The sequence below is a fragment of the Triturus cristatus genome, chromosome 11 (assembly GCF_964204655.1).
Source record: "Triturus cristatus chromosome 11, aTriCri1.1, whole genome shotgun sequence".
Lineage (NCBI taxonomy): Eukaryota > Metazoa > Chordata > Amphibia > Caudata > Salamandridae > Triturus > Triturus cristatus.
This window is the reverse complement of record NC_140594.1, coordinates 187,600,314-187,626,172: the sequence shown is the minus strand read 5'-3', so window position 1 is coordinate 187,626,172 and position 25,859 is coordinate 187,600,314. Positions and strand designations below refer to the sequence as shown.

Genomic DNA, 25,859 nt, shown 5'->3' with positions numbered 1-25,859 from the left:
ATCTCTTCCGGACATGTGTGTTTATATATGCATCGCGCTTTCACTTAAGGTGAAAGCACGATACATATATAAACAAGCGGCAGTGTCTCAAAATAAAGACCGCAATCCTCGCAAAACCGAATCACACTCAGAGCTGCGATAGAATCATTTGGAAAGTCGTATCTCGGACTACTGAGATATCGACACAGTCTATGTGCAATACGGGTCTTAACAATAACAAGTTAGCAGTTTACAATTTACCTTCTATGTGAAGGTGGTGCAGGGAAGAGTGTATGCAACCTCCTTACCTTAAAACTGTATTGCAGGATAGCTCTCTGCTTTGATCGAATGTTATGGAGGATTAGAATTAAACAGTCCAACTGATTTTACTATGACAAGCCTTGTTAAATACGTTGTTTGCGTAAAACGTAGTTCACACAACCAACATGGCGCCTACTAAAACAGATGAGACATGTCGCGTTTCAGCATCTGTTAAAGTGAGCTACGAGCGGCACAAGTGTACCTTGGCTCCTCGGCGGTGCCCATTGCTGTCTGGCGTCTGCTGGCTTGCTCCTTTCAGTGTGAGGTGGGCAACTGTGGGGTTCAGAGGCCCGTGTCTGAGTAAAAGAGGCACATTCGGGTTGACCTTTGCACTGAAATGGCAGGTGGTCCCTGTTCTGCATTCATGGCGTCTAGTCGCTCAGCAGTGCAGAACAAGCATTTGCAATGCAATAAGTCTCGCAGTTACGCGAGTTTGAGCTATTGACATTGCAAATAACAATGCCTTTTATTTTTGTTTTCGTTTTAAAAACATAAATAAAAGGCATTGTCATTTACAATGCCAATAGCTTAAACTTGCGTAACTGCTGCGTAACTGCGAGCCCTATTGCATTGCAAATGGTTGTTGCTGCCCAAGCTCACGTTGGACATGCTATGCTTCCCAGTTTTCCTTAATAGCACAAAGTTATTTAGGCATTGTGGGGATTTCCAGAAATCAACTCAATATAAATTGTGGACCAAAAGTGTAACACCACCATCAAAAGAAAGATGGTTGCCTTTGATTTTCAAATGTCTTACTGCATTTATCCTAGATGCTTGTATGTTCCTAGTTGCCTACCCTTTCTTGTTTGTATCTGTTATGTTGTCTCTGTTGTCTGTAACATGCATGAAGCTTTGCCAACAAAATTGTTAAAGAACAGAATTTAAAAAAGTTAAACTTGGTCTCCTATTCTCCCCAAAACCTGAAACAGATAGGAGGATTTGGTTCTGAGATCAAAGAAAGTTAGTGACATGCAGTCGGTTTATGTTTCAGAAAAAGTGGTTTGACTCAAAAGTGTGCTTGATAGGCCATAAAGTGTAACTTGATCTCTGGAGGCATCTAGAAGTAAGCACAAAGAAACAAGTGGGAATCCTGAATTAATATTTCTATCCCCCAAATAAAGCAAGCAACTGTACTTTGACCAATTTGAAGTTTGTTGGTTACATGTCTATGGGTGACACATCTGATATTTTTCACTGCTGAGGAGAAAGACGTGTGATACCTGACAAACATTCCTGAGAAGCGAGGAATCACACTGAGGTCACAGCCTTGACTTTGGAAATAAGCAATTCATTGTTGTTAATTTTAATTTCAAGTTTCTTCATATTTTGACACAGAATCTGCACCATTACCTGTTGTATGCTGGATCCTAGAGGCCCAAGTCTCTCCACCACTGTAATCTTAGTTTCCTTGAAATTTCATTGGAGCCTAGAACTCTATAAACTATTCCCTTTTTATGCTCATTCTTCCCCCAAATGTCTTACATTGTCATCTACATGGAAAAATCCTTTCTGAATGAAAACCTTGTCTCACAGAATTAAGTGTTTGATGGATGCTGCACCTAATCGTCACATGTGCTTTGTAGTGACTGCATAGTGTTTGGGTGTAACTGTCCTAAAAATAACTATAGGAACACAACTTAGATGCCAAAATGCTTTTGCAAGAAAAAATATTGCAGAAAAAAAGTAAACTCTAGAAAATAAGATGTATCCAAAAATTCAATTTTCAAATATAGACAAAAACTGATGGGTACTTTAAAGTTGTAAAAAAGTTGTGCCGTATGTTGTAAAGATGGTGGCCAACGTCTTAAAAGGTAGGAAGGGCCAAAAAGTTAATCACACTGCAGGACTTCCTGCCAACAGGAAAGCAGCGCAATTCAATGGCTGAGTAGCTACCCCCTCGAACAGGTTAGTGTGGCTGGATATGGGGTAGGGGACTTCCAACCACAGAATAGGGGATGACAATAGTTGAAGTGTTGTTCAACAGGAGAATAGGTGTGGAAACAGACATGTGGGGGGCACATGATGCCCTGAATGAAAAAAGAGATGTGAGGAAGCAAGTGTGGGGATATCAAAGGGGCTCTCCCCCTCTCCTCGTCTTTGAAGGACTGGAAAAAAGGCAAAGGAGCAGGGGTGATGGTGTTTTCTCAGGACAGAAGACGGCTGGCAACGAAAATCTTGGTATAATTTTGATAGGAACTGAGAATAAAACGGCTTAATAGTGTGGTTGCATAAAAGCGCTATACCACTGCTCCATAAGGAGCCATTGCATCCAGTGTGAGCCAGGGTTATCCAGTTGTGATGCAATCTTAAATTCGCATCACCTCCTTTAACTTCTTGCCCCGCAAGAGGTGTTTCAAGTGATAGGGAAGATCTTGTAGCCATAACTGACTTGCATGCTAACATTCACATCTTCCTCTGCGTAACTTGCAGTCCCTGAAATAAATGGGGGATGTTCTGTTTAAAATGGAAGTTCTACATTTCGATAATTTACAAAATATTATCTACCTTTCTTTGTTGTTACATATGTTGTTTCTCATCTTTCGAACGAGCACCATCAAGCAAAAAATGTTTGTATGTTGACTTCTTTGATACATTTGCACTCATTTTCCCACTGCTCCAGTAGCACCCGTTAATCAAAAAAGTGACTACCTACTTCACACTGGCATCGGGATTTAGCTGAGTCTTAGCAAAAAGACTAGCAAGTACTGGTTCCAGAGCTTTCCCTTTATGTGGTTAGAGAAATCAGTAAAGCAAATTTGTAAAGGATTCTTCTGGATCCATTTAAATGCCGTTAGCATGAGTGATTTTATTTTTCTCCTTTTAATTTTTTTTTTATTTCCCCAAAAATGACATGAGCATACAAAGTTAATTACTTCAATTAATATCGTAAGACTTTCTCCACAATTTATTAAAAAGTTAATATTGATATAAGAAAAGATAAGATACTTACTGTTCAATTTAAAAAAAGAATGTCAATAACCACATCACATACACATAACCACATGGTTTCAAACTGTGAGTGAAAGTGGCCATATACATGCCTTCCTTTTAACCTGAGGACACTCAATAAAGGATGTTTTGTATGTGAGTGGTACCCCATTTTAATTGCGAGAATACGTTTTCTCTTTTCACGGTTAGGGACCAGTGGGCACTGAGTGAGTCATACATTCTCAGTGCTGTCTGTCGCACACTTTTTTTTTGGTGTTTCACTGTTTGTTTGATTTCTCATCTCTGGAGAATTTTAAGCAAACATTTTCTTATTGAGGGCACGAAAGCAACCGATAATGATAACGTGGGCATACTGGCGAGTACCATCCAGCAGCTCCTTGGGTTTGCACACGTGAGTTGCTTTCTGGCCTTGTCTCACATTTTCTTTTGTACACATATATGTGATAGTTTGAAACCACTTGGTTATGTGTATGTGATGTGGTTATTGACATTCTTTTTTTAAATTGAACAGTAAGGATTAGCAGTTAACGGATAATAGTCTGGACTGGTTTGGGAAGTTGAAAGTTTTAGATAGATGCAGAGTCCAAAAATATGAGCTTTTCTGTTCAATAGAGGTCAGACCTAGCAGTGTTTATATTTGACTGAGTGGGGACGGTCTGACTTCTAAATCCCCCTGTGCTCCCTTTGTGTATACAATATCTGAAAGAAATACATAGTGATAGATTCCTTACCTTAGAAATTACCCCCAGGCGTCAGACTGGATCTGGAAAGTTTACGTCAGCAGTACCCCTGCCTCGTAGTTGGCGTCGTCGGAGCCGGGATGACGTCGCTGGAGCTACTTAGATGCGCCAACGTGCGCTGACGTCAGTTCTTTCTTTTTCTGCGCCAGCATGCGCAGATCCAGGAAGAGCAAGTACCCCCAGTCTTTTTTTGACTGAGTTTTTTTAAGGCTTGTGGTCTCAATTTCTTCGAGTTGATCGACTCCCTGGTGTCGTAGGGATGCCCAGCTTCAAGAACTGCGGGGACTGTCACCGCATGATGTCGGTGACAGACCCACACCGCGTGTGTCTCTACTGCCTGGGGCATGACCACGACTCCCAAGTCGTGCCCCGACTGCCGGGTCATGGCGCTGAAAACTTTGCGAGAGCGGTCCCGAAAGTTGCTGGAAGTCCGGCAGTCAGCTCCGCGGTGCTCAAGGTCCCGGTCCCGCGGGACGTCGAGGGCCTGGTCGCGGAGCCATCACCATCGTTCTTCTGGATCTAACTCTACGCACACTGGGTCAGGTAAGTCGAAGCATTCCAAAAAGAAGTCGAAGAAGCGTCGTCGCTCCTCGCCGCCCCCGTTGCGGCTGAGGGTGTGGGTCTCCCACCTCCAGACTACGGCCGACCTGCTGCATTTGCTGGGGTTCTCCATCAACGTGCCGAAGTCACACATGATTCCCTCTCAGAAGCTCCTCTTCACCGGAGCAGTTCTGGATTCAGCGCAGTTTCGGGTTTATCCCCCCGAGCAGGGAGTCCGATATTCAGGCTATGATTCCGATCTTTCAGCCTTTCAGGGTTTCGGTCATGATGACCCTCCGGCTACTGGGCCTGATGGCCTTCTGCATCCTGTTGATGGATCATGCCAGATGGCATATGTGGGCTCTGCAGCGGGACCTGAAGTTCCAGTGGGCACAGCATCAGGGCAACCTGTCTGATCACGTCCAGATCTCGGAGGGCACTGCACGTCAATTGCAGTGGTGGCTCACGAATCGCGATTGTGTCAATGGCAGATCCCTCTCCCAACCGGAACACACAGTGGTGACGGACGCGTCCCTCCTGGGATGGGGCAGCTACATGGGAGAGGCGGAGATCAGAGGACTCTGCTCTCCGGCAGGGTCCCGGCTCCATATCAACCTTCTGGAGCTTCGGGCGATCCGACTTTCACTGAAGGCATTCCTTCCTTCTGTCAAGGGGAGAGTAGTGCAGGTGTTCACGGACAACACCACCGCCATGTGGTACTGCGACAAACAGGTTGGGGTGGGGTCGTGGACCCTATGTCAGGAGGCTCTGCGTCTCTGGACATAGCTGGCACATCAGGACGTTTTCCTGGTGGTTCAACACCTGGCAGGTTCTCTGAACGCCAGGGCGGACAAACTCAGCCTCCAGTGCATGATGGATCAAGAATGGCGTCTGCACTTGAATGTGGCGCAAAGTCTCTTTCAGCAGTGGGGAGAGCCTTGGTTAGATGCATGTGCCACCGAAAAGAACGCGCAATGTCATCAGTTCTGCGAGTTGGGAATTTCCAAGGCGGCACTCGCTAGGCGACGCTTTTCGTCGCGAGTGGAGTTGCGTTCTACTATATGCCTTTCCGCCTATACCACTTCTGCCCAGAGTGCTGAAGAAGATCAAGCGCGACCGAGCCTAAGTCATTCTTGTGGCTCCCGAGCTACTCAGCATGGCTATCGATCCCCCGATCCGACTGCCTCTTCGGGAGGATCTTCTGTCGCAGCAACTGGGAACGGTCTTCCACCCGAACCTGTCGAGCCTCCACCTCCTTGCATGGAGATTGAGAGGCGGCAGTTGATGTCTTTTAACCTGCCTTCCGAAGTTTGTGATGTAATCTTGGTAGCCAGGCGTCCCTCCACTAAGACTGTATACGCCTGCAGGTGGAATAAGTTTGTGGCATGGTGCACAGCAAAAGCTGTGGATCCCCTTTCTGCCCCTCTTTCAGAGGTCCTTCTATTCCTTCTTTCTTTGGCTCAGCAGGACTCTGCTCTGGGCACTATCAAGGGCTATTTCTCGGCCATTTCAGCCTTTTTACAACTTCCAGATCAGCCTTCCCTTTTCAAGTCCCCTGTTGTAAATCGATTCTTAAAAGGCATTACTCATCTTTTCCCTCCTGTTCCTTTCATAATGCCTCAGAACCTTGTTCTGACATATCTGATGTGTGCTCCCTTTGAGCCACTTCACAACTGTCCTCTTCGTCTTCTCACTTTAAAGACAGCTTTCCTGGTGGCCATCACCTCTGCCAGAAGAGTGAGTGAGCTCTAGGCACTTTCTTCTAAACCTCCTTTTCTCTCTGTCCATCCGGACAAAATGATTCTAAGGACTGATCCATCTTTTCTGCCGAAGGTTGTCACTGCCTTTCACATCCGGCAGACCATCACTTTGCCCACCTTTTTTCCGCCTCCGCATCCCTCAAAAGAGGAAGAGAGGCTCCACCGCATGGACCCAAAATGTGCGCACTCATTCTACCTAAACCACACAAAACAGTTCCGGGTGAATGACCAGCTCTTTGTTGGCTACGTGGGCACCAAGAAAGTCGGGCCGTGCACAAGTGGGACCATCTCTCGTGGGGGGGGGGGGGGGGGGGGGGGAGGGTGTGGGGTCGTCCTGAGCATAAAGGCTTGTTATTCTTTGGCTAAAAAAGAGCCTCCGGTGGGGCTTTGCGCCCATTCTACCAGGGTGAAGACAGCCACTACTGCTTTAGGACGGGGATTTCCCTTGCATGACATCTGTCAGGCAGCTACATGTGTCTCGCTGCACATGTTTACCAAGCACTACTGCCTGGACAGCCAAGTCCGGAGAGACGACTTCTTGGGCCGTTCTGTTCTCCAGGACTTTCTGGTGTGATCTTGGTTCGCAGACCCACCACCAGGGTTGGTATTACTGGGGTATCTATTCTAAGGTAAGGAATCTTATCACTACGTGTTTCTTTCAGATGCACAAGTTACATACCTTCGGTAATGATATATCTGTAAGAAACATTAGTAGTGATAGATTCCTTACCGCCCCACCCATCCTCCCCGTTCTGCGAACTGATTTCTAGGGTTAAGGTCATCCCTTTTAGGGCCCTAGTTTCATGGCGCCAGTGGTCAGTTTCTTGCATGTCTCTGCTTTCCTGGTGCGGAAAGTCGTGTACAGAACTGACGTCAGCGCATGTGAGCGCATCTAAGTAGCTCCAGTGACGTCATCCCGGCGCCAACGACGCACGTGGAGCTGCACGACGCCTACCAACGCGCAGGGGTACTGCTGACGAAACCTTTCTGGATCCAGTCTGATGCCTGGGGGTAATTCTAAGGTAAGGAATCTATCACTACTAATGTTTCAGTGGAGAGGTGTGGCTCACTAGTTAGAGGCGGCAGACCCGTAAGCAGAGAATCGGCCAGGGACCAGGGTTCAATTCCCGACGCGGCAGGGTCGTGGACCAGGGTCAAAACGGACTCGATAATTCTCGCCTCGGTACCTACTCTAACCAGGAACACACTCGGCAACTCTGGGCATTAAGCTTGCCTCATCTCTACAACGGCCCCCCACAGACGCCGGGGATGCCTGGTATAACCTTGGAGATACCCAGAAAGGGACCATCTCACAGGGATAGCCAGGACGGGTTCCCCAGCGGTCTACAGCGCCGGGACGCCCCGTTGCTGGGGTAGCTGTGCGCTTTACAAGTCTACAACATTTACATTTACATTTCTTACAGATATATCGTTACCGAAGGTAAGTAACTTGTGCATAGAGAGTAAACAAAACTGGGGAACAGGGGCAACCCTGTCTTGTTCCTCTAGTAATAGCTTCTCTCATGGATTCTTGGCCCATAATTTGAAGTTTGGCAAAAGGAGTACAATATATAGCCCTTATTGCCTTGATCAGTCGTGTGCCAAACCCCTTAAATTTCAAAACATCCCAAAGATATTTCCATGACACAATGTCAAATGCTTTCTCCTCATCACGGAGGATCATAGTCACTTGGTCACCTGTTACTTCTGTGATATTGAATACGGTGATGGTATGTCTGACATGGTGTGTTGTTCATCTGCCAGGAATAAACCTGTGTTACCATGGCATGATCAGGCAGACCACAAGGATTTTGGAGTATAGTTTGGCATCGAAGTCAATCAAGGTGATGGGTCTATAAGAGCCCCGGTTGTCTGGAGGCTAATCTTTTTCAGGACGATCACAATGTCTTTGCCCTGCCAAGACTGAGGAGGTACCCTATCCCGCTGCACCCCTAAAAGCATGTCCAGTAAAAATGGTTCTAGTTCTAGATACACTTTGTAGCACTCAATGAGGATTCTGTCTAAGCCTGCCACCTTCCCTGAGGCCAGTAAATTTAGCGCATCAGCGACGACTTCTTAAGGGATATTTGCGTCTAGCTCCCCATTTAGATCTGGATCTGTCTGACCCCTCCCTTCTTCTAGCAAAAATCTCTTCTGCCAGCGAACTAGTTTGCGGAGTATCTTCGCACTATAAAACCCTATAGTAGTTTTCAAATATTTTGACAATGTCTATAAGATTTGTGTCGAATTACCTATCGTTCCTTTGAATGCTCTCAATATTTCTATTAACTTCCCTTTTCCTAGCACGTAGGGCTAAAAGTCTTCCAACTGTCTCCCAAAATTCATCTCTCTCATTATTATGTGATTGAAACGTTTCTACCGCCACCTTAGTATGGTAGCTGTTAATCATGGCTTTTACCACTGTTATTTCTTGTTGGGTTTGTGTAACATCTTGCCCCTGTATGATCCCCTCAGTGTGACTCTGTTCCAGTCTGTTTTCCATATAGCCCCCTGATCTCATCCTCTTGTTACTTCCTCTTTTGTGCAACAAAACTGATGGTGTCACCTCTGCTTTAAAAGCATCCCAGACCATCCCACGTGAAGTGCTATATCTGTTCAGATCAAAATACTCCCTTACCCATTTCCTCATATAATCAACGTATTGGATATTTAAAAGCAATATTCTGACAAAAGTCCACTTAGCCTGAGGCTTGAACCCTTCCAGCCCTGAAAATCCCAGGATAAGTGGGTTATGATCAGAGAAAAGCATTGGTAGTTTCCTAATGTCAACCTTACCCACTAATCTGGCAAAGGCCAAAAAAGAATCTAATGGACATACTTTCTGTGTGAACATCAAAAATGAGTGTAGCCAGGGTCCAGCGTCTTCTTATTTTCCAGGATATCAACCAATCCATGATTGTCCATTAAGGACACCAAAGCCCTACATGGGTCTTTTTCCCGTGATATTTGGTTGTTTGTTTCCTTCCTACATCTAGATGTAGGTTTGAATCCCCCACAAACTAGCAACAGGGTAGGCCAAGCCTCTAATTCAATTTTTGGATCTTCGAATACTTTTGGATCATCCTGATTGGAAGCATAGATTGAACAGATAGTAAACCTAATCCCTATAGCATGACACTCTACAATCGCCCACATTCCCCACTTATCCACTAACTTACGTTTAGCAGGCCCAATATGACTTTTAGCCAATATAGCCACCCCCTCATCGTAGAGTGCTAGCAGAGTATACCCCCTTATCATCAGCTCTCCTGTTCTCCATGGAATATGTGTTACCTTTTCACAGATAACATCAGGACCCAACTTTCTAAGTATCTCATCCACCCTTTGTCGCATATATACATCATTTGTACATAGTATAGGACCTTTCCGGCCTAGCATAGGTCAATTGTTCCTGATGAAGACCCCGCCGTGAGGATTAACTTGCCCTCCACCACAGGGGTCGAAACGTAGACAGCCCAAACTTCTACACAAACTCTAAAATAACAAAATTAAAAAATACCTATGTTCATTAGAGCTATGTGTTGATCCAGGAACAATTGACCTATGCTAGGCCGGAAAGGTCCTATACTATGTACAAATGATATATGTCACAACATCCTTTCCTTGTCCCTCACTCACTAATCCACCACCTGCTACCCACCTCTCTTCCCTCTTTCTTAAATCACTAAGAGCACTGTAAATATTTTTGCATCGCAACGTATTGGAGCAACTGTGTTGCCATATATGAAATGCTTTGAATCTGAATCGCATTTGAATGCCATTTTTTTAGATACTATTAAATTTGATTAAGGCATCTAACAACTGTATAGTGTGGATTGCACCGTTCTAATTTTGGTTTTTGAAAAATTGCGACCACAACCAATGTTATATTGTACTGCAATACTGACCCAGGTCGTGTAGTTTTTGTGGCTTACACCATTGAAACTCAACACCAACGTTAACTGAGCAGATGGTCACTTTACCCATTTGCCTGTAATAAAGCCAGGAGGATATCCTGGTGCCCAGACTTTGATAACTTATTCTCCACATGAGGGATTGCTATGGAAACAACACATTCATTTAATGGAAACTCTAAAGAGAATTGCCAACATTGACTGAGTGCAAGTCTGTTGTCATTAATATACATAAGCATTATAATAACTGTTTCTGGATTTCAGCTTCTCATATAGTGCTTAAAGAGTAGACATGCATTCTTATTGTTAATTTAAGAGCATGCCACGTTACATATAGGCCAGCAGTGTAGCACCTAAATTAGGTTGCAGCAAGTGTACCTTGTTGGCTCTGTTTAACTCAGATTTTATATGTATACCACAAAAGACTTGTTTTGAAAAAGAGAGCCAATTCTACATGTAAGTATCTGATTTTTAACATGCTCTTAAACAGCTTTTCTTCTCCGTTGTAAAGGTGGAAGGAGATACAGTAACTTTCTCTTTTGAAATGAGAAGTGGTCGTGAACATAACACTCCAGACAAAGCTATGTGGGGATTTTCTTGCACGGTTAGAGCTCAGGTAAATATACTTGCTTATTGTTCCTGCTTGACAATTCCTTGACTCTGTGTGCCATGTCAATCCTTAACCAAATGTGTAGTGTTTGCTTGGCAGTATATTTATTTGTTAGCCAAGCCATCGAAAATTATGAATTGGACAGGGACAAGAATGAATATTATTTTTTAAGTATTGGGGTTGTTTGACTGTATGGTGCTTTCTCAGTTTGCACACTTTGTTTCTTTTTATTTACTTATTTTGTGTTTAGTAAAATGCGCCACACGTTCCCTTGAGACCACCCTTATTTAGAAAAGGAAAAAATGAGCGTTAAATATGTGTTTCTCCCCAAAGATTCCAGGGCCTACTGATTTCATGTTGTTTTCATTCGTTTTTGTTTGCTATGAGGGACCAGACCCATTCTGGGACTCTTCGAACTCCATTACCCTTATATTATCCTTATAGTGCTTAAATATCTCTGGTGATTTCTATGAATTCCCTCACTAAGTATTTAGCCACCAGGGAGCCAAGAACCTTTGAAGGCATCATGTTTTTTAACTTCATCTTCTAAATATGATTTTTCATAGCCAAGTTCCAAACCTGACCCATTATCTGTAGGAATGTCTATTTAGCTATTTCCTGCTTTACTGCCTGCAGGAGTCATTCAGTCAGTGGTGTATGTACAGGGGCTTTGGGAGTCTAGTATTTAGCAATGCCAAAAAGCTTTTGGTGGTTCGTATTATTCAGGTTTTTAATATGTAAAAATTGTAGGTAAGTCCACAATATGTACAATAGCATCCTCTCACCTCAAACAGGTGTTGAAAAGTTCCAGTTTTCAATTGCAGGAAGCTTCCTCTCCTGTGCTAGATGTTATCTATGTTTTGAATTTGCTTTTATGTTAAATACATCTCCAACACAGCAGATCGTGCTGAGTCGGGTCTATGCATGTCAGCCCTCATGTTTTACCATCTTAATCAATTTTTCACAAGGCAAAGACCTGCCTTACAACTTGGCAGATCACACTTGGTTCTGTCCATCTCTATCAAATCATGCCTCTTTTCCATCTCTGCTTGCCTCTCTGACCCTTCAGTCATTCTGAAACTTAACTTCTTTCTGATGAATGTTTATTTGCCTTACCAGTCCTGGCCTACATAACCCTTCTATTTATTTAATTGGTGCCTTTGTCTTAGTCCCAAAGTCCAATGCACTCCTAAACTCCATAATGCTGCTTCCGCAATCCTGGTGCATTGCCGAAGGGCAGATGACCAGACTGAACCGGCACACCAACTCTGGTTCAAGTGCTAGCCCTTAACTAGACCAGTAGAGGCACTTCATGGATGCATAATTCTTTTGTGCACCTCCTTCAAGGGCTCATGCCTGTATATTGGTCTGCCTGGAAATGCCAACATTGGCACAAAGCCATTATCAGTGACTGCGATAACCTGCATTCAAAGTTGCTATCATGCCTTCTTGGCTAAGGCGTTACTGCATTGTCTTACTGGCGAAACTGCCGGAGAATGAGAAACAGAATAATGATATAGTTCCTACTGCAGATTATCGTCAACAATATTTTGAAAACTGACCTTCTAAAGCAGGGGTACTCACAAACTTTCTCTCAGGGGCCAAATTTAGAGTGTGGTTTGTGGCCGAGGGCCGCACCGGCGGGGGCGGGGTCAGTGGGGGAGGGGGCGGGGCTAGAAGAAAAAAAACTTTGACCATGAGCTTGAACACAGGCCCCTGCAGCGGATGCCTTCGTCCACTGAGCCACCAGACCCAGCATGCACATCTCTCTCTCTCTCTCTCTCTCTCTCTCTCTCTCGTTCTCTCTGTCTCGTTCTCGCTCTCTCTCTCGCGTTCTCTCTCTCCCTCTCTCTCCCTGTCTGTCCCTGCCTCTGTCTGTCCCTGCCTGTCCCTGTCCCTGCCTGTCCCTGCCTCTGCCTGTCCCTGCCTCTGCCTGTCCCTGCCTCTGCCTGTCCCTGCCTCTGTCTGTCCCTGCCTCTGTCTGTCCCTTCCTCTGTCTGTCCCTTCCTCTGTCTGTCCCTGCCTCTGTCTGTCTGTCCCTGCCTCTGTCTGTCTGTCCCTGCCTCTGTCTGTCTGTCCCTGCCTCTGTCTGTCTGTCCCTGCCTCTGTCTGTCTGTCCCTGCCTCTGTCTGTCTGTCCCTGCCTCTGTCTGTCTGTCCCTGCCTCTGTCTGTCTGTCCCTGCCTCTGTCTGTCTGTCCCTGCCTCTGTCTGTCTGTCCCTGCCTCTGTCTGTCTGTCCCTGCCTCTGTCTGTCTGTCTCTGCCTCTGTCTGTCTGTCTCTGCCTCTGTCTGTCTGTCCCTGCCTCTGTCTGTCTGTCTGTCCCTGCCTCTGTCTGTCTGTCCCTGCCTCTGTCTGTCTGTCCCTGCCTCTGTCTGTCTGTCCCTGCCTCTGTCTGTCTGTGTCTGCCTCTGTCTGTCTGTGTCTGCCTCTGTCTGTCTGTGTCTGCCTCTGTCTGTCTGTGTCTGCCTCTGTCTGTGTCTCTATCTGTCGAACGTGAAGCGAACACGAAAAGTTGTTCCACCAATTACAAATCTCAGGTATATTTAACACATATTAACGCGCCGTTGACTTAATATGTTCCTCACAGTGAGAACCTGTTAAACCGAAGAGGGCGTACATTTGGTTGGTACATTTGAAAAAAGCTGTTTTTCTATCAATACAACAAAAGTACAGTGTTTAATGTCATAAGAATTTGATATTAACTGTATGCTGGGTGAGAAACGTCGTGAAACGGTAATCTTACACGGCAGGGACGCTCTGCATCCTGTGATTCTGGGCAAATCACCTAATCTCCCCGTGACTAACAAAATGCAAGTGTTAATCTGTAACGCAGCTGGTGCTCATGTAAAGCACTTCAATACCGTCAGGTCGAGTTCCCTGCGTGCTATATAAAACTCTCCCCCTCCCGCCCCCCCCAAAAAAACTACACCTAGTGCCTATACCTGAAGCTGCATCACAAACACTTGCAACTTGTGAAAAATATATATATATATTGCATACATGCCAACATATCAGAAGAGCAAAGTGGGAGATTCTTTAAAAAAATCGGGAGAAAGAGGCCTTGAATTGGGTTACTGTCATGTATGGATGGGCCTTGGAAGTGTGCTGCTGCTGGATCGGACATTTGAAATGACACTCACTGGCCTGGCAGGTTGCTGGCAGTGCATACCCCCCACACCTGTGTGGCAGCCCAGGCACACACACAGCCGCCCCCAGTACTTCACAGGTCTTTAAAAGATCATTCACTTGCTAACAAGCCTTTGTTGTATTTCACCTCTCAGCGCCCCCACAGCTCCACTCTAACTATCGCTGGAATTGCCGGCCCCCTCTCGGAGTCCGGGCTGCTGCAACGGCGGTGTTTGGTGACACTTTTTAAAAAGAAAGACAAAAAACACCGGTACGATGTCTGCAGGCTCCGCGGGCCGCCAGGGAAGGCTTGCCGGGCCGCTGGCGGCCCACGGGCTGTACTATGAGTACCCCTGTTCTAAAGAAACTGGGCCCTGCCGTTGCCAAGATGGCGGCGGAGTAACAACGAACCTTCGGAGCTCCGCTAGCCACAGCCGATAAAAGCATCCATTTCACCAATCTAGGACCCACACACTACAGAAGGGGAGCCAGTGACCTGGATCACTTGTGGCAGTTGTGATGGGAATGAGTGGTCAGAGGGAACCCTCAGCAGGCGAGGTGAGCGAGGGGCCCGATATCGGGCAGGAGCCCCGCTGTGCAGATTGGAGACTCTGGTAGCTCTTATGGCTGCTGTCCGCAACTGTGGAGGAGACCGGCGGCTGGCCTGCAAAGAGAGTGACCAGGCGTGAGGCACAGTTGTGGGCAGAAGCTGCTGGAGGCGTCTTGTGGCCGATTCGGTTGATGGACCAGTATCTGGGCTAGAGAGCGAGACGCCGTGGACTCGAGTGAGGGGAGATGGGACTGGAGGCGGCTCGGAGCCACCGGAGACAGAATTGACTATCTGGATCTCCCTGCGGGCCCTGATGAGAGCAGGCCCCGACAAGCGATACGAGGGCCGGTCTGCGACACGCCAGTCCCTTCAAGGTGAGGCCAGGCGCGTGCGGTGGGACGGCTTGGCTGCCACCAAGCGGAGGGGAACGCGGACGCGCCCCCTCCACAAGAGCAACCGAAAGCTTTGGAACCTGCCCGCATGCCAACTGAAGGTTTGGCTACAGTACGGGGTCTATGTTATGTCGTTTAGATAATGAGAGATCTGAAACACACACCTGCCACGATACAAACCTAAATAAGAAAAATCTTATTTATAAGACGGATTCCCATCACTCACCAGTGGTGACAAGGTTCATCATCTGGGTCTCCTCTTGTTGTCACAATGGTGACACTAAGGGCTACAACCCTTTCAGAAGGAATGTGGAGCCCAAGCATGTTTTTACAAGGGGTTATCAGTACAAAACTCAGTTGTCCTACTAAATAGACATCCAGAAGTGAATGAATGGTAGGTGTGGAAAAAATGCAGTGCAAACAAGTGTGAAAAAGTGATTTAAAATTGAGCTAAGAGAGACCAAGCCTTTAATCATGTCTCTCATAGTCCAACTTAAAAACAGTGCAAACAACAGTTTTTAAAGAATAACTGTCTAGTGTATAAAACGGGTCAACAAGTTTCAGCATTTGTGGAAACCATTTTTTCCTTGCCTTCTTCAGGACCACTAATCATATGCACCTGCAAGTGTGAAAGAGAAGCAAAAAATACAATAAAACGGTTGGAACCGATACAACCGAATAACCTGTGTTCAGGAGTATGCTCTACTTCCTCTGCAAAACCTCATGATGCAGATGGCATCTGTAATAGAGTAAAAACGTGTGCTTAATATTTACATGTGACAGAGAATCCCATAATTCCAAACAAATTAATTGCGCTATAGTGACACCATAATTGTCATCTATTGTACTAAATAGTAAATAAGCTTAATAGTCTTACCCGAAATGCTAGAGGAGAAGACCTCACCTGGCTGCAGCTCAGGATAAAAGGGAGGCACCGCTCTATAAGAGAAAGTGGAAAAAATACCACATTCATTATGGTTCCCTACTTCTCTTGTGGCCTATTTGTCCATCTCTATATTGTGTGAAATGAATGCTACTTGATGAAATACAGGTTATGAAAAAATAAATGCCAAGTATGCACAAACGATGTTGAACATGTGCTTCGACTCTATAAAAATAAAGCAATATGTATAACTACAGAGTTCCATACGCTTTATATAGTGTATGGCCTGTTATAAGCCATTATGTCATTTAACAACATGTTCATGATTAGTCTGACACCATGGTTCTAATAACGATGTCTGCTAGTGAGGAATCAGTAAAAAAGTGTGTAAGTGCCCCTATTGCAATGCCTATTAGTTTTGGCGGTAGTCCTAAGAAAGCAGATGCCACTTAGCGTTATTTTGATTTATATGAGTTCATGAGTGCCGCATAGAATAATTGCAACACAGATGTCTTCATAATCGCAATTAGCGAAATAAATCAACAATTTAGTATACTGAAAAATATAACCATCGTCAGGGTAACTATCGTAAAACTGCTGTAGTCATCAGTGGAACCAGCATGAGCCTGCTATTGTCATGTGCTCAAAGCGGCGTACTACAGGTCGATTTATTGAAAGATACCAATATTTTTCAGTGTAACACGCGTCAGCCTACTGGTATTACTGGTATCATGTTCTCACATGCTAATATATTGAGTCAAATCCTCAAATCGCATCCGTTCGTATATTATACCCGCAGGTGAAAAGACAACAAGCGTAGTAAACCAAACGTTCAGCTGGGCGCTTACCTATCCGTCGGTACCTCTAAGCTGTCATCAGAGCCTACAGGGGAGGTGCCGAAACTGTTAATTTCGCCATGTTTAAATAACGTTGTTCGCCTCAAACAGCGAGTGTCTGTTGACACGCGTGTGTTGTGTCTCACATTAATGACGTCAACCTTAGGCCTGCTGAGAATCATGGAAGTTGTAGTGTTCAGTATGTTTAAGTCCTCAAACGGACTACTCAATTATATATAAAAGGAATAAGTGCCATATATTGTAATTAACTCGTTCTTTTTCTATGAATTCATAATTCCTCTTAACAAGTAACTTGTAATGTTCTAGAGGTTCTATCAACGGATTAATTGGCATGTAGATGTTGAACTATGGACAGAACAGCAAAAGGGCGATGTCAAGAGGGTTTAGCTCGCCCATTCAGATGTAATCATCGATTACCAGACTGTTTTCATATTCATTGATGGTCCTATTCCCTTCTTTCTAATAACTTGTCAAAAAATGTTAAAAGCAAGTCTAGTTTTAGGTTTGAGCATTCTGTGATAACCCAAATTGTAAAACCAATATAAATAAAAAGAAAAAATACCCCTAGTGAGTCTTGATATGTCATCAGAACCATCTGGGGAGGTACCAAACTACTAGTCCCACCATGTCTAAAAACGCGTCGGTCGCCTCAAACAGCGAGTATCAATTGACTCTATATAAACTATAAAGGAAGCCTATGGCTAAGAATTCATTATTATGCTATGACAGCCAGGATCTTAGTTATAGGGATAGGATCTTAGTTATGCAAGTCGGAGACGTAATCAGACAAGACATGTGTGTTTAGGTCTCCTTGTGGGGTGATGGCGACGGGTTGGGCGCATTGCCACCTTCCTAGCAGCGGGCGGGGGTTGGAGAGGACTTCCGCCATCGGGACGCAGCTGCTCACCGCCTTCCTGAGTGGATGTGGGATGGGGAGGAGATAGCAAGCCCACCGAGAGAGCACGAGTAACGGGCCCCATTGTACCCCCTTAAAACCTTCCCCATGACAACACTTAAGGTTCTGATATTGATCTTTAATGTCAGGGGCCTTAATTCACCTGTTAAAAGGCACGCGCTTCTTGCCATGCTGAGAGATGTCAAATGTGATATTTGTCTATTGTAAAAGACTCATCTACCACGTACTGAGTGGAAACGCCTCCGATCTAGATGGGCAATATTTTCCATCCACGGCAGGGAAAAGGGTGGGGGTGGCCGTCCTCGTAGCAACACACTTTCCGGGTATAGTGCTGAGCATACATGCAGAGACTCCGGTCAGGATGTTAGCGTTGTGGATAGCAGTAGGGAATCACACATACACAATTGCATCTATCTACGGTCCAAACGAGCATCAAGAAACATTCCTTAGAGACACACTGAACACCATCCTTGAATCCCCAGATGAGGACCTAATATTAGGGGGGGATTTTAATATAGTACCAGATTCACAAATAGACAGGTCTGCGCAACAAATGGGACACTGGGTCACTTTCGGACTCTATGCTACAGAATTTGGGGGAGGTGGGACTGACAGACGCTTGGAGACACCGCTTTCCTAATGCCAGGGAGTACACATTCTTTTCGGCAGCCCATCAAACCTATGTGTGCGTAGACCTGTGTAGACCTGTTTTGACATGCCTGCGAGTCACGAGAAACACACAAGAGATCACAATAGGGACGGCGGCTCTCTCAGACCACTCGCCAATCTCCCTCGAACTGTGCCTCACCGGGGGACCCCCACATCAGATATCGTGGAGATTAAATCACAAACTGGTCACATATGACCCAAACATTAAAGACATACGGGCAGCGATACAGACGTATTTAAAGATCAATGACGATGGGTCAACTCCAGTTTCCATGTTGTGGGACGCACTGAAGGCCGTCATAGGGGGCGCTTTCTAGCTATAGCTATAGCCGTGGGCATGAATAAAGATAGAAGGGATAAACAGGAGCACCTGGAGTCGCAGATCAGGGACCTGGAAGGAGGGCACCGCTGTACGGGTGCGGTCCAAATTAGACGACGACTTAATGCCGCACGGCAGCAACTGGGGTCCTTGGACTTTGACAGAGCGGAATATTCTCTCTTGCACATCAAGCAGCGCTATTACGTGGGGCGCAAAAAGCTGTAAAACTTTTGGTTAACGTGCTTCACGTTCAGACAAATGCGCGTCACATTGTAGGGATCAAAAACTCCCAGGGTGAGATCCTCCGATCAGACTGCGACATCGCTGCTACCGATCAGGATGGGAGACAGGGAGCACAAAGTTTTGCTCTATGCGGACGAAGTTGTGCTCTTCCTCACGCAGCCGTGAACCTCCATGCCTCCCCTGCTGGGTGAAATTGAGACCTTCAGCCAGGCCTCGGGCTTTAAGGTCAACATCCAGAAAACACAAGCTCTTAGCTTAACCCTTCCTAAAGCTGAACATCAGCAGTTAGCGACGCAGTTCCCATTTACGTGGGCCTCCGAAGGCGTCCCATACTTGGGGCTGCGGATATTCCCCATGCTCGATAAGACAACCCAGGTGAACTACTCGACCCTTTTAGCTGAGATCCGGGGGGGCTCTTGAACTGGAAGAAGCACACAATGTAATGGCTGGGTAGACTGGCGGCCATTAAAATGAACCTTTTGCCACATATTCTGCATGCAGATGCTCCTGCTTTGGTCCCCGCCCCAGCTAGTGGAACAGCTGAAGCATCTTATCTGGCGCTTTATATGGGGATGGAAGAGAGCACATATGGCATGACACCAGGCCTATGTAAATGTCAAATGTCAAGGTACTTATAGAGCGCACTGTCACCAGACGGCCACCTTGTGGTGTCGCCTTAGCGGTTTCCTGGCGCTGATACTCATACCGCTGTGGAACCCCTCCTGGCTTTCCCTGTGAAGTGTCCACTCCTGGGCACCCCCAGGGTGAAGCCAGGCATCCTTAGCGCTGTTGGGGCCGGTGTGGAGGCTAAGCAAGCTATTGCCCAGAGTTGCAGCGTGGGGCCCATGATAGAATAGGCACCGAGGCGAGAATAGACAGGTCCGAGGAAATTGAGCCCGAGCCCCGCCGAGGCGGGAATCGAACCCTGGTCCCTGGCCAGAACTCTGCTTCAGGGTCTGCCGCTCTAACCATTGAGCCTCACTCCTATCAGAATCAGGAGGATGAGGGGCTTGGTGTTCCGCACTTGGAGCAATACTTCCAGGCAGCACAACTACGATACATGATTGAGTGGTATAAATTGGAGTCAGAGAAACACCGGTGTTTTATTAACACTTGATCGTGGACATGCATATCTGGAAGGTACCTTGGGTCCATAAACGACATCGCCCGGTCAGGGGCCTATTACTCTCCGGTTCTGAGGGCCACTCTTGGGGTGTGGGACAGGAAGCAAGAATCTTGTGGCCTGTCCACTTCCATGTCGCCACTGACTCCATTTATAGGCAACCCGTACTTCCTTTAACAGCTACCTTAAATGGCAAGGTGCCAACTGCAAAAGAATTGGAGACCTTTTTGATGAAAAGGGAGTCATGGAGTCATGGAATTTTCCCGTCTTATTTCAGACTTTGGAGTCCCTAAGGATGCGTATTGGCAATATCTTGCCCTGCGCCACAGGGTGACTCAAGTACAGGTGTACCCCCATGCTAGCCGTCCCATCACAAAGTTTGAGCTATGATACATGTAAGAAAGTGGCTCTGTATATACTGTTCCCAAATAGGTACAGTGTGCACAGAGTCCACAGTCCCCAGAGGTTAGACAGAGGCTAAAGTTAGATATAACCTTACTCTCTAAAGTGGAAGCTTGGTCGAGCAGTAAGGCAGTATCAGAGGACAGTGTAAAGCATTCGTTGTACACACTCAGTCAGCAAATGGTCTCACAGACTCAAGAACTGAACTCTAGGCCAATGGTTTGTATATAAAAATATATGCTTGTTTTATTTTAGAACCAAAAATAGGTATCAAAATATACTTTCTCAGGATGAGATGCTTTAGATAAATACTTTTCAATAGGCAATAGACTTTTGAATGCAATGTTACAGTTGTTGCAATAGGCAACACAATTTCAAACACAATTATACATTGAGCTCAATGGTAATTTCTAGTTAAATGCAATTGATTACTTTTTGGATTACTTTTCTTACCACAGGACTGGATCATAGATTCAGTCCTTGGACATCTCCTGTTAACAGTTAAGTAAAAATGTTTTGGTTACAGTTGTGATTTTTAAGGAATATTATTGTATTTTAAAAGTTGACAAAAGATAAAAGAAAACCACGCAATGTTATCCTACGGAGGAAAATCAAGTTAAAGGTATGTACGGTTGTAATTACTTTTCAGGGTCAGTGCTGGGCACCAAGATCCAGCACTGGGATCTCTCCTGATAACAGGTGAGTAAATTTGTTTTCGTAATTCGGCTGATTTTAGATGAATATTTTAAAGTTTCAAAACTCGACACTTAGAAGAATTTCCAAGTGAAACCAGTCAATGTTACCCTATGGAAGAAAAGTGAGTTATCGGCTTTTGGGTAAGTACTCGACTGGCAGAGTTAAGGTTCTGGGCATAGACTCAGGGGTCTCCCAGGGTCAGGTAAGTACAGTTGTTACACCCTCAGCGGCACAGGAGCAGCCGGGTGAAGAGTGAGTTAGGCCCAATTTTATCCTATGGGAGGCAGGGGCGCTTTGGTTGGTGGTTGCTGGCTAGCAGGCCACGCGGCTGTGGGAGCTGGGCTCAGGGCAAAGTAGATTAGAGTAGAGGTTGCACCGCCAGGGGCACTCGGGCAGCTGGGTGCAGGGTGCTTTTGGCCGTCGGGCGCTGAATGGATTGCAATGGAGAAGCTCAAGAACGAACAAAGGTTGCAAGCTCGAGGATGAAGATTCTTCAGGTGCGGCCACCACTTCGAAAGGTAAGTTGGGTAGTTGGAGGATAGGTAGGCACCCAGGAGTTGGGCACAGGGGGCCGCAGGGCGCCGGGTGAAGGGGTGCCCTTTGGCGTCTGGAACTCTTACCCTCTGCTGGTTGCGGGGGTCCCAGGTTCTGAGGCTGCAGATGTCGTCAGGAGCGTCGAGGTGGGTCCTTGGGTGCTGGATTCGGGGTCACAGTCGCCGGGGGGATGTCCTCGAGGTCTTTGTCCACTCTGGCACAGGCCAGGCTTGGCGGGTGCAGAGTGTGCAGGGTTCGCGGTTCCTGTCTGATGCCAGGGGTCAGTTACTTGCTTTGAGCAGTACCACTGCTCGTGGGAGTCCCAGGTAGTCAGAGTCACAAGGCAGCCTGGTCCTCCGGGGTTTTTGAGGTTGCTGACCACTGGAGATGCTGGGGTTTAGCAGGAGCAGGTTCGAGGGTCGACAGGCCGGTGGGGCTGGGGCCAAATCAGTTGGTGTCTTCCTCTTGTTAGCAGCTGCACGGCAGGTCTTCTTGTTCCTTGTTCTTCTTTCTTGTTTCGGAATCTGGTTCTGAGGAAGGAAGGTTCAGGGTGCCCCTAGATACTAAATTTAGGAGCGTTACAAGTAGGTAAAGGGCAGGGACCAATGAGTCCCTTCCCTGGGGTGGGTACACCCCCTATACTGCCACTCTGTGGGAGGGGGGCAGCAGCCTAGTCCTGATTGGGCAGGGCTTCCCATCTTCAAGATGGCGAGAGCTCGGAGATGTGCTTCACCTCGCCTCCCCCACCTGAGGGGTGTGCTTGGCAGAGGCTGGCACACCCCCTTTCCTTCCTTTGGGTTTCCGGACAGTCTTCCCGCCAGAGTGGGGGTCAGAACCGGTAGGGGCCAGTTGCTGAGTACATCAAGTGGCCTGGAGAAGCTCACAAAAGCGGCATGCATTTGAAGCTTCCCCTGCCCATCCTGGGGGAGGAGACCTAGCACCTTGCCCAGGATGTGCATTGTTGCAGGCCCAGGAGAGCGGATAGCTCTCTACCCAGGGGCCCTGCAACATGTCTGCTGTGTGGCAGTCTAGGCAGCCCCTCAGACAAGACGTGGATTGTAGGTTAGGTTCAGGGGGCTTCTCTAAGATGCCCTCTGTCGTGCATTATACGTTATATCTCACACTGGCATCAGTGCGGGTTTAATGTGCTGGGAAGTTTGATGCCAAACTTCTCAGTCTTCAGTGTAGCCATCATGGTGCTGTGGAGTTCGTGTTGACGATCTCCCAGCACCATATACTCTTAAATGGCAGCACTCCACTTACAGTACCCAGGAATGGAACTGGGTACTGTAGGGGCACAGGGCTCATGCACCTGTACCCACACCACTGGCATAGGGCACCCAGCTAGAGGGGTGGCTGATGTATGCCAGGGCAGTGTGTGTTGTGGGCATGGCACACAGAGATGTGTGCCATGTCGACTCTCTGTTTTGTTCTGCACCCAGACACTCAGCCTGCAAAGGCAGTGTGTGTGTGTCAGGGTACAGGGCCTCTAAGAGTGGCACAATAAGTGCTGCAGCCCTTAGGAGCCTTCTCTGGTCACAAGGCCCTGGGTACCTAGGGTACCATTTACCAGGGTCTGACATGTGACCAGAGATGCCAATTGGGTGTTGGCTGTTAAGCAGTTTTTAGGGAAGGAACACAGGCCCTGGGCACCTGATTGGCAGGAGCCCAATGCACACCAAGGAAAAGTGTATCAGTTATCAGGCAAAAAGTGGGGGGGGGGGGGGTTACTGCAACAGAAACCCACTTCCCTACAGCACATAACTCAGACTTTGGATAATCGCCTGCTATGAGACATATATACCTTTTAAAACGCGCCTAAGCATAACACTAAATCCCCCACGCAGCGCTGGTGGGAGTCTGAACTTGAGCGCAAAGTCTCCCCTAGAGAGTGGCATGATATCATCCAAAGGGTCAGGGCCTCCTCTTGCAGTACGGCGGGTAAGGAAATGTTCCTAAAAATAGCGCATTACTGGTACTACACCCCGCTAGGGTTGCACGGTGGAAATGGTGGGGGGGGGGGGGGGGTGGTTTCTGCTGGCGCTGTTGCGGAATGTCTGGCACCCTCACACATCCTCTGGCATTGTCCGAGGATACAAACCTATTGGGACTCAGTCCTGCGGGTCATAGACACCATCTACCACACGGACATACCCAGATTTCCCAGCTACACATTATTAGGACTCCCCAACACTCTTGTATACCCTCTCAAATCTTGTTGTGGGAGAGCGATTACTTTAGCGCTGGGTGCCGCTAAGCTGATATTGTCTAAATGGGGAACAAAGGGGCCGACCCAACTGGATTGGTTACATAAAGTTTGGGAGATGCTGGCCATGGAAAAGATTACGGCGAGCCTTACAGACACACTCCCCAAATTTGACAAAACCTGGGGCACCACCATAGAATTTTTATCCACGGAATTCACGGAGATCACATGCCCGAGATAACTGTGGGTCCTCCGGCTCACCAAAGCACCTCCCTCCACAGAAGATCACGCCCACACACAATAGAATACACCAACTGTGGGCATAATGCACATTACTGAGACACAGCCTACTCCTAAAACACCTGAGCTTATCCTTTTTTCCTGCTTTCTGTCCTTTCCCCCTTTGATTGAGTTGAATATTCTTTACTGATCCCCACCAGCCAGTTTATGTAGGTGGCGGCTATTGTTATCCTTGCACTCTTAAAAATTAATAAACATTTAAACCATACAGAAACTGGGCCATATGTACTCAGCACTGGTTGCAAAATGGCGGTTGCAATTTGTGACCAGTATTTTTGCAAACAATGCGGTATTTGGAGAACAGACCTATTTACTTATTAGGTAGTTTTGAAAAATACTGAATCGTAGTAGGTCGTAATTCGATCTACCTCCTGAATATTGTTGAGATAGGTTGCAAATTGTGACCCACTATGATTCTCTGCCATCACATGGATGGTGGCCTGCTGAGGTCTGTGATTGCTTTCAAATAAACCACTTCCCGTTTGCAAATGGTTTACCACTACCTTTCAGTAGCTGGTAAAAATATTAATGTTTTGCAGCCAAAATGTGGTCGCAAAACATGAATACAGCTCATTCCGAATCACTATTTAGAAGGAACGCACTAAACACGCCCCTTCAAATGATTGTTTTGGTATGCAATTGCATACCCAATTTCCGATTTGATAACAAGTTACTAAATCACAGTTTGGATTTGGTACATAGAAAAAGGCCATTTTGCAGTTGCAAATTGTTGGAAATGGCCCTTTTTCCAGTCACCCTCAAACTTTTAGCCATCCTCCTCCCCTTTTTGCTGAATTTGTTTTTGTTGGCTTTAGGACTGTCAGGTTCCACCTTCCAGAATCCTCTGGGTTGTGCTGATGCTCAAAGGGGTCCACCTCTCGACTGCCCCAAGTCCGGAATACATATATACACGGACTGGTGAGATAGTCAAGCGAGGGAAGGAAAGGGTAGGGACAGCATGGAAGGAGACCTGGGGAGGACACAAACACATCGTCAATACTCAGCTGTCTGTTCAAACAACACAATCAGATAAGGCATATCGTATGAGCAACTGCAATGGTTAAACACACTACCTGAAAATAAACAGAGTGAAGGAGCGATACCAGAATAGAGAAGAGTATGATTGCAAACCTCCAACATAGAACTAGTAGGAAGAGAGCACACACCATGAAAACGTAACAGTTCCCCCTACAGTAAACAAGAGAAGAATTCCCTCCACCTACACAAGGGTACATGTGGATCTGTATAATATGCAATGCAGCAGCTTCCTGCACACCCTCATAAGTCTCTCTCTCTCCTAGGAACTGAAATATAACGAACAATCGAATGTGAAGAAATAATGAACAGCAGAGGTACAATCATCACTTGTACATTGCTGAAAACGAGGCAGAATTGGCGTTTACAGGGACCACGAGACTCCAAAGAGATTAATTATACTGTTCTCAAGACACAGACCAAACTGCATAAATATCCACAGTCTTCAGTTACTCAGAAGCAAACCGCTTGGAAATGTAATTTCCTGAGGAGGGTCTCTCATGTTATGCCAACCAATAATGTCCTACCAATATTATCACCAAATGAGGAGCAAAGGGTCAGCAGCAACCCGCTTTTGTAATACCAAGGTAGTTCACACATTGACAATGAAAATACTGTTCTGAGCAGCTCTTCAGTTTAACATAGTTCCTTCTTACCGGGAACCTCCTTGTCCTGTCGAGGAAGAAGGGTACCGACTCCCTGCATAAGACCCCAGCGGAAAAGCGGGTCTCTCCAACAGGGAGTTGCGATATACAATGCTCAAGGAATTTCACCTAGCCCTCCTCTGCAATGAG

The 25,859-nt window shown here is 46.5% G+C and overlaps 1 protein-coding gene across 2 annotated transcripts in view; it reads left to right on the top strand.

Moving 5' to 3' along the window:
- Positions 1-25,859, top strand: part of HECTD4 (HECT domain E3 ubiquitin protein ligase 4) — a 2,430,065-nt gene that overhangs the window by 457,741 nt on the left and 1,946,465 nt on the right. For both annotated transcript variants that reach the window (XM_085634374.1, XM_085634373.1), the window contains exon 25: positions 10,715-10,819. In XM_085634374.1, coding sequence (XP_085490500.1) covers positions 10,715-10,819 — 105 coding nt within the window. The remainder of the gene's footprint in view (positions 1-10,714; positions 10,820-25,859) is intronic.